Source organism: Balaenoptera ricei, chromosome 3 (assembly GCF_028023285.1).
Source record: "Balaenoptera ricei isolate mBalRic1 chromosome 3, mBalRic1.hap2, whole genome shotgun sequence".
In the NCBI taxonomy this organism is placed as follows: Eukaryota; Metazoa; Chordata; class Mammalia; order Artiodactyla; family Balaenopteridae; genus Balaenoptera; species Balaenoptera ricei.
In genome coordinates this window covers 64,717,656-64,734,080 of record NC_082641.1, presented here as the reverse complement: position 1 = coordinate 64,734,080, position 16,425 = coordinate 64,717,656, and the positions used below count along the sequence as shown (strand labels likewise).

The following is a 16,425-nucleotide window of genomic DNA, read 5'->3' as shown; positions in this document are numbered from 1 at the left end:
ATATATATTTATAATTGTTGTATCTTCTTGCATTGATCCCTTGATCATTATGTGGTGTCCTTCCTTGTCTCTTGTAACTTCTTTATTTTAAAGTCTATTTTATCTGATATGAGTATTGCTACTCCAGCTTTCTTTTGATTTCCATTTGCATGGAATATCTTTTTCTATCCCCTCACTTTCAGTCTGTATGTGTCCCTAGGTGTGAAATGGGTCTCTTGTAGACAGCATATATATGGGTCTTGTTTTTGTATCCATTCAGCAGGTCTGTGTCTTTTGGTTGGAGCATTTAATCCATTCACATTTAAGGTGATTATTGATATGTATGTTCCTATTACCATTTTGTTAATTGTTTTGGGTTTGTTTTTGTAGGTCCTTTTTTTCTCTTATGTTTCCCACTTAGAGAAGTTCCTTTAGCATTTGTTTTTGAGCTGGTTTGGTGGTGCTGAATTCTCTTAGCTTTTGCTTGTCTGTAAAGCTTTTGATTTCTCCGTCAAATTTGAATGAGATTGTTGCAGGGTAGAGTAATCTTGGTTGTAGGTTCTTCCCTTTTATCACTTTAAATATATCATGCCACTCCCTTTTGGCTTGTAGAGTTTCTGTTGAGAAAGCTGTTAACCTTATGAGAGTTCCCTTGTTATGTTGTTGTTTTTCCCTTGTTGCTTTTAATAATTTTTCTTTGTCATTAATTTTTGTCAATTTGATTGCTATGTGTCTTGGTGTGTTTCTTCTTGGGTTTATCCTGCCTGGGACTCTCTGAGCTTCCTGGACTTGGGTGGCTATTTCCTTTCCCATGTTAGGGAAGTTTTTGACTATAATATCTTCAAATATTTTCTCGGATACTTTCTCTCTCTCTTCTCCTTCTGGGACCCCTACAATGTGAATGTTGGTGTGTTTAATGTTGTTCCAGAGATCTCTTAGGCTGTCTTCGTTTCTTTTCATTCTTTTATTCTTTATGCTGTTCCGTGGCAGTGCATTCCAACTTTCTGTCTTCCAGGTCACTTATCTGTTCTTCTGCCTCAGTTATTCTGCTATTGATTCCTTCTAGTGTATTTTTTATTTCAGTTATTGTGTTGTTCATCTCTGTTTGTTTGTTCTTTAATTCTTCTAGGTGTTTGTTCTTTAATTCTTCTAGGTCTTTGTTAAACATGTCTTGCATCTTCTCGATCTTTGCCTCCATTCTTTTTCCGACGTCCTGGATCATCTTCACTATCATTATTCTGAATTATTTTTCTGGATGGTTGCCTATCTCCACTTCATTTATTTGTTTTTCTGGGGTTTTATCTTGTTTCTTCATCTGGTACGTAGTCCTCTGCCTTTTAATTTTGTCTTTCTTTCTGTGAATGTGGTTTCCATTCCACAGGCTGCAGAATTATAGTTCTTCTTGCTTCTGCTGTCTGCCCCCTGGTGGATTAGGCTATCTAACTAATCATACATTTCTTAATCATAATTTTTGAAAATTGGTTCATAGAGAAACAGATATAGTTATCAGCAAGTCACTTGAGTCTGTACTTTAGATTTATTTGGCTGTTTATTATTTTTTTTTAAATTGACAATCCTACTGCAATGTTCTCTTTAAGAATTAAAACTTGGGAAAAGATATGTTCACCCTTATTACATTCTGATCCTGTTTCACCTTAACTCATCCTTGTAGCAGTAAAAAGTATTGTTTAATTAGATTATTTGTTTGTACTTTTGTTTATGAACAGACTATCTGAATTCTCTTAAAGGCAGAAACACCACCAACCCTGTGAAGAGTTTAACAAATCACAGTGGAGAGTTAACTCGAGCTATATATGTTGATTTAACTCAACATATTTTTTACTGGCTTATAAGCTAAAATTTTTTAGAAAACAGGGGCAGTGTGTTAATTTTAATAAAACCCTGCATGAACAGCAGCTACCATAATGCTGCCCACAGTGGGTCAGATAGGGAGCTTGAGGTTGCATGCGCACACAATCATTCAGCAAAACATAAGGATTATTCCCCCATTTTACGGATAAGGAAACAAGGCATGAAGAGGTTCCATAACTTGCCCAACGTGGCCTCATAGTAAATGGCAGGGCCAGCCACGAGCCTGGCTCTGACCAATGCACTAGCCCAGTGGGTCTCTTCTGCAGCGACTGGGTTCTTACTCAGCACTTAACAGGACGTCTAAGAATGAAGAGAGTAAAACAGCTTCCCAAGGCCCTGCTCTCTTGCAGGTGGTGGTCTTCATTGGGTTATTTGCTAATATTTACTGAGTGCCCAGATTTATGCACTGGCACAGAGGGCAGCGCCATAAGCACAGACCTTGATCTGCAGCTCATATTCTGGGATCACGTCCTAGGGAATGCCATCCAGGTTTTGGAAGTGCAGACTCCTCAGTTATAGGAGGATGGGGCACAGGAGACCCCTCCCTCGGAAGCACATGGGAGGAGGCTTTCTGGCTCTCTACCCCATAAACTTCTCACTAAAACAGCTGGTTGGTACATTCCATTTGGTGAAGGCTCCTGGGATAAGTATGCTTTCAAATATTCCTTTTGCACAATGCCATGATTGATAGAAGTTTGCCTCTAAGTTAGTTCTACAAGAAAATCAAGGCAATCAATAGCTAATGTACTCAATTTTCCATAACAAAGAGGGCAGGAGTGGGAGAGCCTGACTACTTATAATGCACTGAAAACCCACAAAACTAAGTTTAGTCAATAGCTTCATGATCCTCCCCCATTAATTAAATCTATTTTAGAGAGCTCCTTGGCTAAGCTTCAAGTGGATGGATTTGAAAGTAACTGGCCCACCTCATTTTCTGGTGGAGAAACAAACAAACCTGAAATTACCAAAGAGTAGGCAAAGGACTTCTGCAGAGAGAAATGGACAGCTCACCAAAGAGTTCATCTGTATATTCAAGAACTGATTATAAATCTGTCCCCCTGAAACCAAGGATCATAGCATTGTCTAGGTGAATCATAATTCTTCTTTCAATTATGAAATAATACTTGTCTAATTAGCTAATTAGCTAATTAGCTTGCTGTCCAGTTACAGTAAACAGGTGACTAGAGCAGGAAGTGGTTACTTTCTGGAAGACCTCTAACAGTGCTATCTTTGTCAAAAGCAGATTTCATCATCTGCTGACCTATGGATGTATGAGCAGCTGAAGCCAATTTAAACAGTACCAGCCAAGCCACTGTTTTTGCTAAATAAAAATTATGTTAATGACTACATTATTGTCTACAACGAATTTATTGGTAACATGAACTTACTTGTCTGATAGTTCAAATGAGGATACATTCACTGCATCATCAATTAAGGATAAATTCACTATAATTCCTCCATGTTTCCATAGTTCATCATAATTCATTGACAGCAACAACTGACTTACTCAACAAAGGGCCCAGGAAGAGGGAGAATATAACACTTTTCTAAATATACACAGGCTACCATACGACCCAGCAATCCCACTACTGGGCATATACCCTGAGAAAACCATAATTCAAAAAGAGTCATGTACCACAATGTTCATTGCAGCTCTAGTTACAATAGCCAGGACATGGAAGCAACCTAAGTGTCCATCGACAGATGAATGGATAAAGAAGATGCGGCACATATATACAATGGAATATTACTCAGCCATAAAAAGAAACGAAATTGCATTATTTGTAGTGAGGTGGATGGACCTAGAGTCTGTCATACAGAGTGAAGTAAGTCAGAAAGAGAGAAACAAATACCATATGCTAACACATATATATGGAATCTAAAAAAAAAAAAAAAAAAGGTCATGAAGAACCTAGGGGCAGGACGGGAATAAAGACGCAGACCTACTAGACAATGGACTTGAGGACACGGGGAGGGGGAAGGGTAAGCTGGGACAAAGTGAGAGAGTGGCATGGACATATATACACTACCAAATGTAAAATAGATAGCTAGAGAGAAGCAGCCGCATAGCACAGGGAGATCAGCTCGGTGCTTTGTGACCACCTAGAGGGGTGGGATAGGGAGGGTGGGAGGGAGGGAGACGCAAGAGGGAAGAGATATGGGGATATATGTATACGTATAGCTGATTCACTTTTTTATAAAGCAGAAACTAACACACCATTATAAAGCAATTATACTCCAATAAAGATGTTAAAGTAAATAAATAAATATACACAGGCTAAAAGTTTCCAGTTACTGTACCTCTCTTTCTCCCTCTGCCCCCATACCAAACTTTGCCTCCATATGCAGACTTAAGAAAAATTCTGGGCAGTGGCCCCCTGGCAGTATGAGCTAAGGTCACCTCTTCCATTCTTGTTCTACAGGAAAAAAGCGTCACATCCCAGCCTCATCCCAAGGTATCCAGCCTACACTGGAGCAAGGCAGATGTGCAGAAGTACCACCGCTAATATGATGTATGCCGAGGGAAGGAGATATAGCTGGACCATCTGAGGGAGCAAACACCTTCAGGACTCCTTAGTGAAAGGACCAAAGGGGAACAAGAAGGATAGAATGAACCTAGTAAAAACAACCTTCAAGTTTCTAGAAAGGGCAGTTTTCCCCCAAATGTTCCATGTGGTCACTCCTAGGGAGAAGGCAGGAGGGAGAGACACCAAGGAGAATAAGGCCCTCAGGCAGCAACTCCAATCTTTTCCCCTCTTGGTCTGTTCAAAATAGCTACAGAGAAGTGAAATAGTTATGGGGAAGTAAATAAATAAGAGCACAACTCAGCACTCTTTCAATTTGCACATTTCTTGCAGTTAGACCAATTCTGGCTAAATTCTTTAAGTCTGAGGCTTCGCCCAGCATCTTTTGGTTACCCTGGTCTTAAAGAAACCAGAGAACCTCAACATCTGACCCTTCAGCTAAATTCTAGGATTTGGGGCCACCGCAGTCTTGGAGGGAGGGATCCTAGACTATTAGAAAGCTCCTGGCAACACCACAAGTTGCCCAGCCCAAACTTCCAGAACCTGTCTAGTCCCCCAGAGAGCTAGAGCTCTGGGAGAGAATTAGAGCTCAGCTGCCCCGATCTCGAAATTAAGACACAGAGATTCAGATTGGTTCAATTATGTTTCCCAATGCTACGAATGAAGGGTGAGCAAGACATGCAGGTCTCCTAAACATTCTCAGTCCAATGATCCTTTTCTGACATTATGGGAATTCCCTGGCGTCAATCAAAATGCCAAGTTGTTTTTATTGGGCTTAAACTCCAGGGGGAGGAAGGAAGGTTGGTAGAAGAATATCTCAGCATTTTTAAGAAATCCAAAGGCCTTTGCAAGGTCCTACATTCAACTGTGTTTGGATACCTCACCTAAAATGCAAGTACAGTTCTGCCATTTTAAACCAATGAGAGAGTCACACCAAGGGGAATAAACAGTACTTGAAAAGACATTACTGGGCCATCAGAAAGGGAGGTGGGAACCTCTCTGAATGTGAACCTCTTCCACAATCCTACCTTTGTATGTTCATCTAAGCTGGGGGTTGCTAGGCAGATACAACTTCGGGTATTTAATCATAACCTAGAGGTAACTGCCAAAGATTCAAATAGACTCTTAGAACATTGAACTATATAAAATTTGTTTCACTGTAAATAAAATCTTAAATTATAACTTTGTATAAGGTTTTTAAAAAGCAATTTTTTTCTTTGTAGTTTTTCTGGTGAAATATTTGTTCAGAGAGGCAAAGAGTTAAACAATTCAGTTCCACAGGAGAAAAAAAAAAAAAAAAACACAATAACTGTATAAAGTTTCACTCTACTTAGGTTGTTACAAATGCATCCTTTTGGTTTTGAAAAAATGTCACTAAACTTCTATCGTGACTTCCAGGATTTCAGTCAGGAGTGACAAACTTTAAGACAAACAATTATGAACCAGAATATCATTTCTCTCTGAGGCTACAAAATGATCAGCTGGGGTCAGAGAGGCTGGTTCCAGGGGACAAAGCTCTCCACAGAAACCATAACACACATGATTAGGAGAATCATTTTGCCACATGACAGTTTGGAAGCCTGGCCAGAAGCCCCACAGATTCCGCAATGGGAACACTCAATGCTTTTCCGAAAGAACAGAATCAACACTTTTTAAAAGGACAGGAGATTCAATTCACATTTTGGCCTCTGCAGTTCTCACTAAAGAGCGGTAAGGTCTTAGATATAGGAAAGAATGCAAGTGTACTTGATCCTTTGGGTTGCTCTAACCCCAAAAAGTGAAGCCCCAGCCTCACTGCAGCAACCTGACCAGGGGCCAAGAGTCCCCAGGCCTGGGCAGTGCCTCTGGCTCCTTTGTCTCCACAGCCTCTGTGACAGGGAAGGTCCTCCTTTTGCTCTGCAGAGCTCCAGCCAAGGAAGCCTCAGCAGCAATCACAACAGGGCAGGAAAACAAGCACCTTCCCAGAAGTCCTTCCACTCCCCCGGAACCTTTTATGCAACCAGCACGCACTGGAACATTTGCACAGCATCTTATTTCTGTAAACCTAATAATATTTTTAAACACGCTGGAGGAGGAGACTCCATGGAAGAGGTCTGTGAGGAATCTTTCTATAAAGAGAAATTTGTGCCGCTTTTCACAAAAATCATTCCTCATTTGTCTCAAAAATTCCTGATTTTCTTACGTACACTAGACAGACTAGAGAGAGTATGTGTGGCATAAATTTGTTTATCTCAGGGTCAAGCTCAAGATGACAGATGATGGATATGTGCTGTAACCCCCCACAGGGAATACTTGCACATATCGCGCTGGTCACACTGGGTATCAGTCATATCAAGCTGGAACCAATGACTTACAAAATGCATCCCAGGTGACTTACCTGAAACATTGGATAGGTCAAGAACGTCTCCAGCATCCTCCCCTCACAGGCAGGGTTAGCTTCGTACTGTTTTAAGAGTTTGTCAAAATCTCTGTTTTGCTTACAATTGGCGAGCACTTGGAGGCTGTACTGGTGATTACGCACAAATTCTTGATAAATGTTCAGCATGGGGAGCAAAATATCAAACAGATCAGCTGGAAAGAAGAAGTAAACATGGCAGTTTCTCTTGATGCTCTGTAAATTATCCAAGGTACAGGGAGAAACTGTTCACTCTGCAGGAATGGCAGAGAGCAGCTCCTGGCACCAGGTGTCACACTACACGGCCCCAGTCCAGCTGCCTGAATGACTGACCTGGTAGAACACACCCCACAGTAGAGCCCAACTCTAAACCCCAAAGAACCATGACGGGCCAGGGGAAAGGATCAAAAGGGCAATGAGACAGAGTCCCAGTGCCTGAAGAAGCTCACAGATCATTACGGAAATTCAGATAGCTTAGGTCGAATAACACTGAAGCTATTTTACTCTAACTGTAGCCATATTAAGAGAAAATCTTCTCCCTCTAAAGCATGGACTTACCTAAAATTAACGTAGGCCAATTGGCTATCCTTGCCTTCAGTCCTTGATGAAATATTTCATGAAGAAACATGATTGTTTCGCTATAAAAAATGAAAATATAATTTAGTCACTGCAAAGAGTCTATTTTGTTAAAGAAGTCCCTTGAGTCCTTAAATCCTTAATAAATACATGATATTCATGTCTCTGAGGGCCTCCAAACTGTACACCCAATAATGACATGGATTATACCAGCTCCCACAAAGCAATTTATCTTTCAGACAACCTGAAAACCTCAAAGAAAATTCTGAGCTAAGCCTCAAATTTTGAAAGATGGTAAGCACCACATCACTGTCATGTAACCCTCTTTATCGATTTATAATAAAAACAGCTTTCTACTGTTAGGATGTAGCCCTTCTTCAACAGATAATCAGAAAATTAGTTTTGATCCTTCACTCTTCAGATTTAATTCTAGATGCTAACTTGGGGAAAGCTCTCTTTCACTAAAATGAGTTTTGACAGGAGAGAGGGGAAAAGACTTGACAGACCTCTACCATTACCACTCCTAAGACACCCATGACAGAAATGTAGAGAAATCTTCTAAAAAGGATGGAGCCTATACAGATATACTAAACTGAAGAGGTACATACATATAAATTAGAGATCCAAATTTCTAAAAGGTTCAAGAAGGGTAGTTACCAAAGTAACATTTGCTTTCTCCTCATTCCTACTGGAATGAGCCTTTGAAGGCTTTTCTGAACTACCACATCAGCAAAATCAAATACAGGATTATTCATGTCAGTGAAATACTTTGGTTTGTTGTAAGTCCAATTCCACTACAAGAAACATCAATGGGAAGTCCTACTATTTCCAAATGGTCCATGAAACACAATAGACACTGCTTGAAGACTGTGATTTGCTTTTCTTGGATAGAAATTTTAACTAAGCAGTGTTTGCTGTTTAATGATTTCAACCAAATCTAGTTCGGTAGATACTGTAGATTAGTCTTTCAATCTCCATTCCATCCCCCTTCTAGATGGAGAGGATAGAGAGGTGAAACTACATTTCCCAGGCTCCCTTGAAGATAGGGTTCTAGATGTAAATTCAGTTCCACCCATAGATGCACTTGGTAAGACATGGAAGGCATTATATTTTTTAAGTATAAACTCTGTGTTGAAATTCAAAATAATTGATCTGCCTAGGGCTTCGATTTCAGAGGCAAGGAAAGAGAATGTAGTTAAACAACAGAAATGACAACAAACATCCAATAAGCCTCACCTCTAAAAACATAACTCTTCAAATCTCCATCTGGGACCAAGTATAGTAAATAATTGCTAATCTGTATGAAGAGCATATAGCTTTCCAAAAATAGGCACTGTATCTTGATTCAGAATTTAAACAATATGACAGACCTGGCCTTCCACATTGCAGATCAGGAAATCCAGTGGAAACATCCCCAGAGGCAGTCTAAGACCAATGTGGTACAGGCTTTGATGGCATCACTATCAGAGTACATTCACAATTCTGTCCATTGCCATTAGAACTGTTGAAACTGCATACTTAGGAGACTGAAGTATCACCAAAATGCTACCTGTATAGCCTGAGGATCAAGAGCTACCTCTCATTCCCTTAGGGCATCTCACACACTTGAGTGGAGCCACTGCCACCCAACGTGGGGAGACCTCGCAACAGAAAAGCTTAGCTTTTAATCTTATGCTATCAGACTACCGCCCATCATCCTTCCATTTTCCAGTCTTCTACAGACCCCCAGCCACTCTTTTAATGCCTTGAGCTCTTAGCTCCCAGATCACTGTCAGTCCTTCCCCCAAAGCTACTCTTGTCATAATTTTTGGTGACTGTGATACACACACAAACAACATTGCAATGACGTAGCCTCTCTTGGGTCTTTGAACTTCTTCCTCTAAGGATCTTGTCTTCCATTGACCTCCGTCAACACTACCTTAATCGTACTCCAGACCTTGTCATTGTCAATAACTGCATCCCCTTCCCTATCTCAGTTTTAGGCACACTATTCTATGACCATCTCCTTATCTTTGAGTTCATTGCCTTTGGAAACCTGACTCCCAAAATCCCTTCCCACCACCAGGACCTGAATCCATTGATCCTGCCACCTTATCGCTGACCAAAAACCCTTCACAACATCATTTCCTTCTCGGAACAGTTTAGATTCCATGGCTCAGTGTTATAATCCCTTCCTTGCATACACCTTCAACTCCCTTCTTCTTTTCTCACTTCATCATAGTAATCTCGCACAATACCAGTACCATTTAAACCCAACCCTTCACCCACTCTGCACCTGCACCCATGCAGCTGAAAGTGGCTAAAGAATATACAGCTACTCACCATAAAGTCATAACCATGAGCCTAATACGGGCTTTTAGCGCTACCTAGCAGTTATATTATACTTCCCTCATCCCATCCATTCAGTTTTTTGCTCCTTGATCACTATTTCACACTTTTTCCTCTCTTCCCTGACTCTAGCACTTCCCTCCCATCAGCACTGTTACCCGATGTCCTTGCTTCTTACCTGCATATGTGTCCAGTACTATTCCTTCCCTGTCCATCTAATGCCAATCTCTTGACTTATTCACCACATTCTATCCACTTCTGTCTATGCAAGTTTACTGCTCCAGCAATTCTGCCCTCTCTTTCCTACATCATTCCCCCCCTCATTATTGGTGTCATTTTTATCCCATCTAAACACACACACACACACACACACACACACACACACTTCTTTATATTTTTACATTTACTTCCAGGTACCACCCTGTTTCTCTGATCCTCTTTACAGCAACCCTCCTTGAAAGAGTTCTCTCTACCAATTCTCTCCAATTCCAATTCCCCTATTATCACCTAATCAGGCTTTGGTCCCCCATTAAAGTTACCAATATGTTCCAAGTTGTTAACCCCACAGTCAGTTCTCAGTTCTTATTTTATTTGACCTTTTTGACACAGTTGCTCATTCCCCCTTGCCTTGGTTTCCATGACAGCCCATATCCTGGTTTGCATCCTACAACCCTAGCTGATCCTCTTCATTCTCGTTTGATGGCTCTTCATATTCCTAACCTCTAAATGTTGGCATGCCCCAGGGCTTAGTCCTTGGTCTTCTCCTCTCATTCATTTGTGCTTACTTCCTTGGTAATCTCATTCAGACTAACAGCTTTCAATACTATCCATATGCTAGTAGACTCCCAAATTTATACCTCCAGCCCTGAAATCCAGACTAATAGCCAATCCTGCTCACTTGATTTCTACATTTGGAATCGCTAACAGCATCTCAGACTCGACAGGTCAAGATAAAAACTCTTCATCTTTTCCGCTAAACCTGTTATTATGTCAATCTTCCCCACTTAATAAACAGCAACTCCATCTTTCTAGTTGTTCAGGTCAAAACCCTTGGACTTTTCTGCAAAATCCACATCAAACTCACCAACAAATCTTATTGACTCTACATTAAAAATATACCCAGAATTCAATCACTTATCACTACTTCCATTACAATCATCTCTTGCTTAGACTATTGCAATAGCCACCTAACAGGTCTCCCTGCTACAGTCGTCTCTCACCTGGTTTACTGAAATAGCCATGAAACTGATCTCCCTACAGTATATTCTCAACAGAGAACCCAGAGTGAACTTTTAAAACATAAGTCATATCATGCTACTTTTCTCCTCAAAACCCCACCAATCTCTCCCCATCTCATTTAGAGTAAAAGCAAACATCTTTACAATGTCCTACTGTTATCTCTCTGACATGCCCCTTCACCCACACTGACCTTGGCAGTTCCTCAAACAAGCAAGGCTGGCGTGCTCCAGCCTCAGGCCCTCTGCACAGGTGGTCTCCTCTGTTTGCATCACTCTTCCCCCAGGTAGCCACATGGCTAGCACCAACTGCAATCTCTGCTCAAATGTTAACTTACCTTTGAGGCCTTCCTAAAGATTGGCTAGAGAAACTATGGAACATTTACATAATGTAATAGCATGTAGCAATTTTTTAAAAAATAGAATGCCCTTTAGATAGCAGTATGGAAAGATGTCCAGGATATATTAAGTGAAAAAAGCAGGTATATATTAAAGTACTTGCCTTTTGTGTAAGAAGGGGGGAAATAAGACTGTATATTCATGTTTGATTGATCTACATCAAGAAACACTGAAAGGATATAAACAAAACTAATGAAAACAGTTACAGATAGCAAGTGAGGAAAATGGGGTGGGCAGAGACAGAGTTAAGAGTGAGACTTCTAACTGCTGTTTGATGTTTTCATGTTGTTAAATAATTTTTTGAACCATGTAAATATATTATCTACTCAAAAACAAATAAACTAAAATTTTAAGTAAAATATCCAAGCAGTCCCTTTCCTCCCTTCTCCCCTTTCCTTCTTTATTTCTTCCACAGCACTCATCACCATATAAAATACTGCATCTTTCACTTATTCACTATTCATTGTCTATATTCCCACATCAAAATTTAAGTTCCATGAAGGCAGGGACTTTCTGCTTTGTTCACTGATGAATCCTCAGCAGTAAAGGCACTGTAAATATTTACTGAGCAAATAAATTTACTAGAGATTCTCAGGCTCTCTGTCAGTTTTTGTTCTTCCTAAAGTACTTCTGTATAGATTACATGTAAAGACACATTAATCACTCCATTTCCCTCAGTTTATGAAGGAGATAATCTTCCCCAGCACACACTCAATAACAAGAAAACATACGTCAAATAGAGAAGAAAAAGAGAAAACTAGATGCCAGATTCAAGATAAAGATATGAAAATTGGGGGTAATAATGAAACGCCAATGATAGCTTTCTTATTTTCAATATCATAAGCTCATAAAGGTGAATTTACAACTCTTCTTTTAAGTAAGTAAAGCAAAAATTCTTTTAAGAAATACAAGTAGGTTTTTCACATGGCTCTTTAATTTATGCCAAGACAAACCTGTTGAGAAAAATACTGCTGACATCATCGTGGCTTATGGGGGGCTTCTTGGAGCTGGCCGCCATGCGCAGGGGCCGCAGGAAGCCGTTGACCAGGATGTAGAGCTGGTGAACGTACTCCGACTCGGCCTCAACCATAGTGAACACAATCTGGTTCCTCTTCCTCATACTTTCAGCATGAGGGGAACAAATGTAATCTTGCACAATGGTCTTCCATTTCCTTCTACATAACCATCCTCGCATGAAGCTCTGAACCTACAGAACAACAACAACACAACAAAAAACAAAACAGGAATCTCAGGGCAGTGTGAGATGGCCTTCTAAAGCCAGTCAGTGGGGTGTCCATTCTGTGCCATACACACCCTGCTCTTTCATTGGTGCACTGGTGAGCCCACCACCAGAATAAATAATGTCAGGCTTTGCACCAGACAGCAGAAAAAAGATGACTTTAAAATAATATTTTTCTCAGCTTCACAAGTTTCTTCCACTGTTTAAGCTGTTTAAGCCTGCCTATAAGGACATCAGAAATTAATAATATCACATATTTAGTTGTTAACATTTCAAGAAAGGAATAAACTACAGGTTTATTCTTTAACAACATAAAACCAGATATTAAAAATTTTTTTAATTGTGGTAAAAAAACACACATAAAATTTACTATCTTAATAATTTTTAAATGTATATGTCAGTAGTGGTACGTATATTCACATTGTTGTAGAAACAGATCTCTGGAACATTTTCATCTTGCAAAACTCAAGCTCTATAACTAATTAAACAACAACTCTCCATTTCCCCCTTCCCTCAGCCCCTGGCAACCACCATTCTACTTTCTGTTTTTATGAATTTAATTACTTTAGGTACTCATATAAGTGGAATCATACACGTATCTGTCTTTTTGTGACCAGCTTATTTCACTTAGCATAATGTCCTTAAGGTTCATCCACGTTGTAGCATGCATCAGGATTTCCTTCCTTTTTAAGGCTGAATAATATTCCATAGTACATATGTACAACATTTTGTTTATCCATTTATCTGTTGATGAACATTTGGGTTGCTTCCACTTCTTGGCTATTGTGAATAGCGCTGCAATGAACACAGGAGTGCAAATATCTCTTCAAGATCCTGCTTTCGATTCTTTTGGATATATACCCAGAAATGGGATTGCTGGATCACATGGCAGTTTTATTTTTAATTTTTTGAGAAACCACCATACTGTTTTCCATAGCAGCTGAACCACTTTACAATCTCACCGACAGTGTAAAAGGATTCCAATTTCTCTGTATCTTCATCAGTACTTGTTATTTTGGGAGATTTTTTTGGTAGTAGCCATCCAAGTGGGTGTGAGGTGATATTGCACTGTAGTTTTGATTTGTATTTCTCTGATGCTTAGTGATGTTGGTCATCTTTTCATGTGTTAGTGATTTCTCTCAAGAATCACCTTTGAGAGAAATGTCTATTCAAATCCTTTGCTTATTCTTAAATCGGGTTTGATTTTTTTGTTATGGCTGAGTTTTTTTTTAAATTAAGCTTACAAAATAAGTGTTAGAGATCAGTTCATAAGACCCCTTCTTTTTATAGATGAATAAACTTGAAGGCCAAGTCTAGTTGCAGCTTTCCTGTGTGGTTAGTCACACAGGAACGACTTGGCCTTCTTTTACCTGCTTTTTGTTAACTATAAGGACTCTCTTTTCCAGCCACATGGGCAAAACACATATTAACAATTTACAATGGTGTTATTTTGTGGAAAAACAAAAACAAAACAACAACAACAACAAAAACACGAAATAAAACTTAAGATCAATTTTGTAGGAATATGAAAGGCTCTAAAATTGATCTGAATTCCCTAGATATGATTTGAAAAATAACAGGCAAACCGGACAAAGTGCACTGGCCTTTGTGTTTCAGCCAACAAACATTTACTGAGCATCTTTTAAATGCCCAAGTAAATGCTGGGTGCTAAGCAGATAGGTATATGTCATAATCCTTAACCCAAAGGCTCTGCTACTAACCTACTGGGTGAACTTGAACTCTGGGCTCCATTTCCTTATCTATAAAATAACTGACCAAAATATCTGAAGTCCTTTCTAAATATTAAAAAAATTATATGATAATTTATTAGGATTTGTTATATCTAAGTGGCAGATTCAGCAACAAAGCAGGTTGCAAATTCATATATAATTAAAAGCATTAAATTACTACCAAATATTTTTTTAGTATAATTGTTTTCAACACATTCTTATACTTTTTATTTTTTTACACTATTTCACCCATATGGTCTAAATTATCACGCACTTAAACAACTACTCTTCTTTTGCAATATTTAAAATTCTCTCATTTACCAACTGATGTCAGCATACTATCAATTTTTATAACAGGCATTCATACAGTTGCCATACCTCAAACAATAAAAATTAAACACATCTTAGTAGAATTATGTGGAAGAAATTATATGCATATTATTTGGAGAAATCTAATGGGAAATTTCTGTGGACCAATTTCAATTTTTGGTCTCTTGAAGTTAAAAAATTATGTTGATATTTGTCAAGATCAGAATAGAGAAACTAATTCATTTGTAAACATCCCTTTCCACACAGACATTAGTTTGACTGGGGACACAATGGACCATAGAGTTAAATTCAAAACGTATTTAACAAGTTCAAAAATGAGGTTTTAAAAAAATTATTTCTATTAAGAAATAGGAAGATAGAAACTGTAAAAATTGTGTATTTTATCACTATTCCTCCATTTAACAGAAGTACTTTCACAAATCAACTGAGTTTTGTGTTAAATAAAATCTTTCTATTTACTTTGGCAGGTATTACCTGCTGAGCAAAAGCTGGCTTACTTACTTACTATCAGTTTCTACAACAGGATTTTATTACAATTGTTATTTTACTGATACCTTTGTTTATATGCAGCTGCATAAGCATTCATCTTGTAACAATAAAATAAAGCAAATTCAATTTAAAAAATTTTAAATTCTAAGAGAGGAATGTTGTTATTTTACTTTGTTATTTCTTGAAAACTGAAAACAGTGCAACTTAGTCCTAAGGAGCATTTCTATTTCAAATTCTGAGCAATATTTAAAGTTTTATTGCAACTGAAGGGGAATAATTACTTAGCATGAGAAAATAGGAATAAAAAAAAATTTAGAAGAAATAAAGTTCTTTAACTGTGAAGCTTTTCACATAATGTTAAAGCTGAGTAAGTGCTTTTATGCAGGACAATTAAAATTATGGAACTCAAAATCAAGATGACATAAATCAAACACAGTAGACTAGAGTGAGTGCCAGGGTCTGGTTAATTGCAAAATTTCTACAGTTGTAAATGACAATAAGGTGAAAAGAGCTGCTGATTATGTGGATGTTAAACAAGAAAGAAACAACAATAAACCAGAAACCTGAGCAGATGTATTGACTCACTCAATCTTCTCACACGTTCAAAACAAAACAAACAAAAAAATTCTCTAAATAAGCACTGAAGACTAAAGCTAAAAGAAATGTTTTTGAAATGCAATTTAAAAACTACTCCCCCCAAATACACACAAAATCAGAAGATTCAGCAGCACTTAAATAACCCAACTGGAGAACACTACTGTCTGGCTTCATATCTGGCTTTGGCATTCTTCTCACAGAATCTACAAGTGGATTCCCAGAACTGGAAAGAAATCTCAAGCTGAAACTTTTCCAGAGAAGCAACCATGTGTTATCACTCTGAAGGGCAAGTCTGGGAGCCATCGGAAGAGAAATACCAAGATTGTTCTCAGCTCAGAGTCAGGGTGGCAAAGACATCACTACAGAAAGACCACTGGTCACCACGCTCTCCCAAAGCTGGAAACCCCCAGCATCCTACCTTTTTAATCTTCTTGATGTCTGGATCCTCATCTTCTTGATTGCTTTGGTAAGGTCGCATTCGTTCCTTGGTTTTATTAAGAGCGATAATCTATAACACAAAATTGGTCCATTTCATGATTTGGGAAATACTAGACTATATCCATAAATCATAGGAAGTTATGCCTACAAGGTAGCTTATCCTCAGAAAATGTTCACTTTTTATGCACCTTATCTTCCTTCGGCGCTGAGGCAGGGGAAGCCTGACCTTCACCTCAAGCTTGTTTTGCTATGCTACTAACAAAAGTGCTTATAAGAAGTGACTGTGGAAAGT

The 16,425-nt window shown here is 38.8% G+C and overlaps 1 protein-coding gene across 8 annotated transcripts in view; it reads right to left on the bottom strand.

Annotated features, from left to right (window-relative positions):
- The window catches only part of RASGRF2 (Ras protein specific guanine nucleotide releasing factor 2), a 229,323-nt gene that overhangs the window by 135,244 nt on the left and 77,654 nt on the right, over positions 1 to 16,425 (bottom strand). For all 8 annotated transcript variants that reach the window (XR_009502340.1, XM_059916673.1, XM_059916674.1 and 5 more), the window contains 4 exons: positions 16,114 to 16,203; positions 12,263 to 12,516; positions 7,330 to 7,409; positions 6,754 to 6,947 (listed from right to left, as the gene is read on the bottom strand). Coding sequence is in view for 7 of the 8 variants with exons in the window: in XM_059916673.1 (XP_059772656.1) it covers positions 6,754 to 6,947; positions 7,330 to 7,409; positions 12,263 to 12,516; positions 16,114 to 16,203 (618 nt within the window). In the remaining variant the exon portion in view is untranslated. The remainder of the gene's footprint in view (positions 1 to 6,753; positions 6,948 to 7,329; positions 7,410 to 12,262; positions 12,517 to 16,113; positions 16,204 to 16,425) is intronic.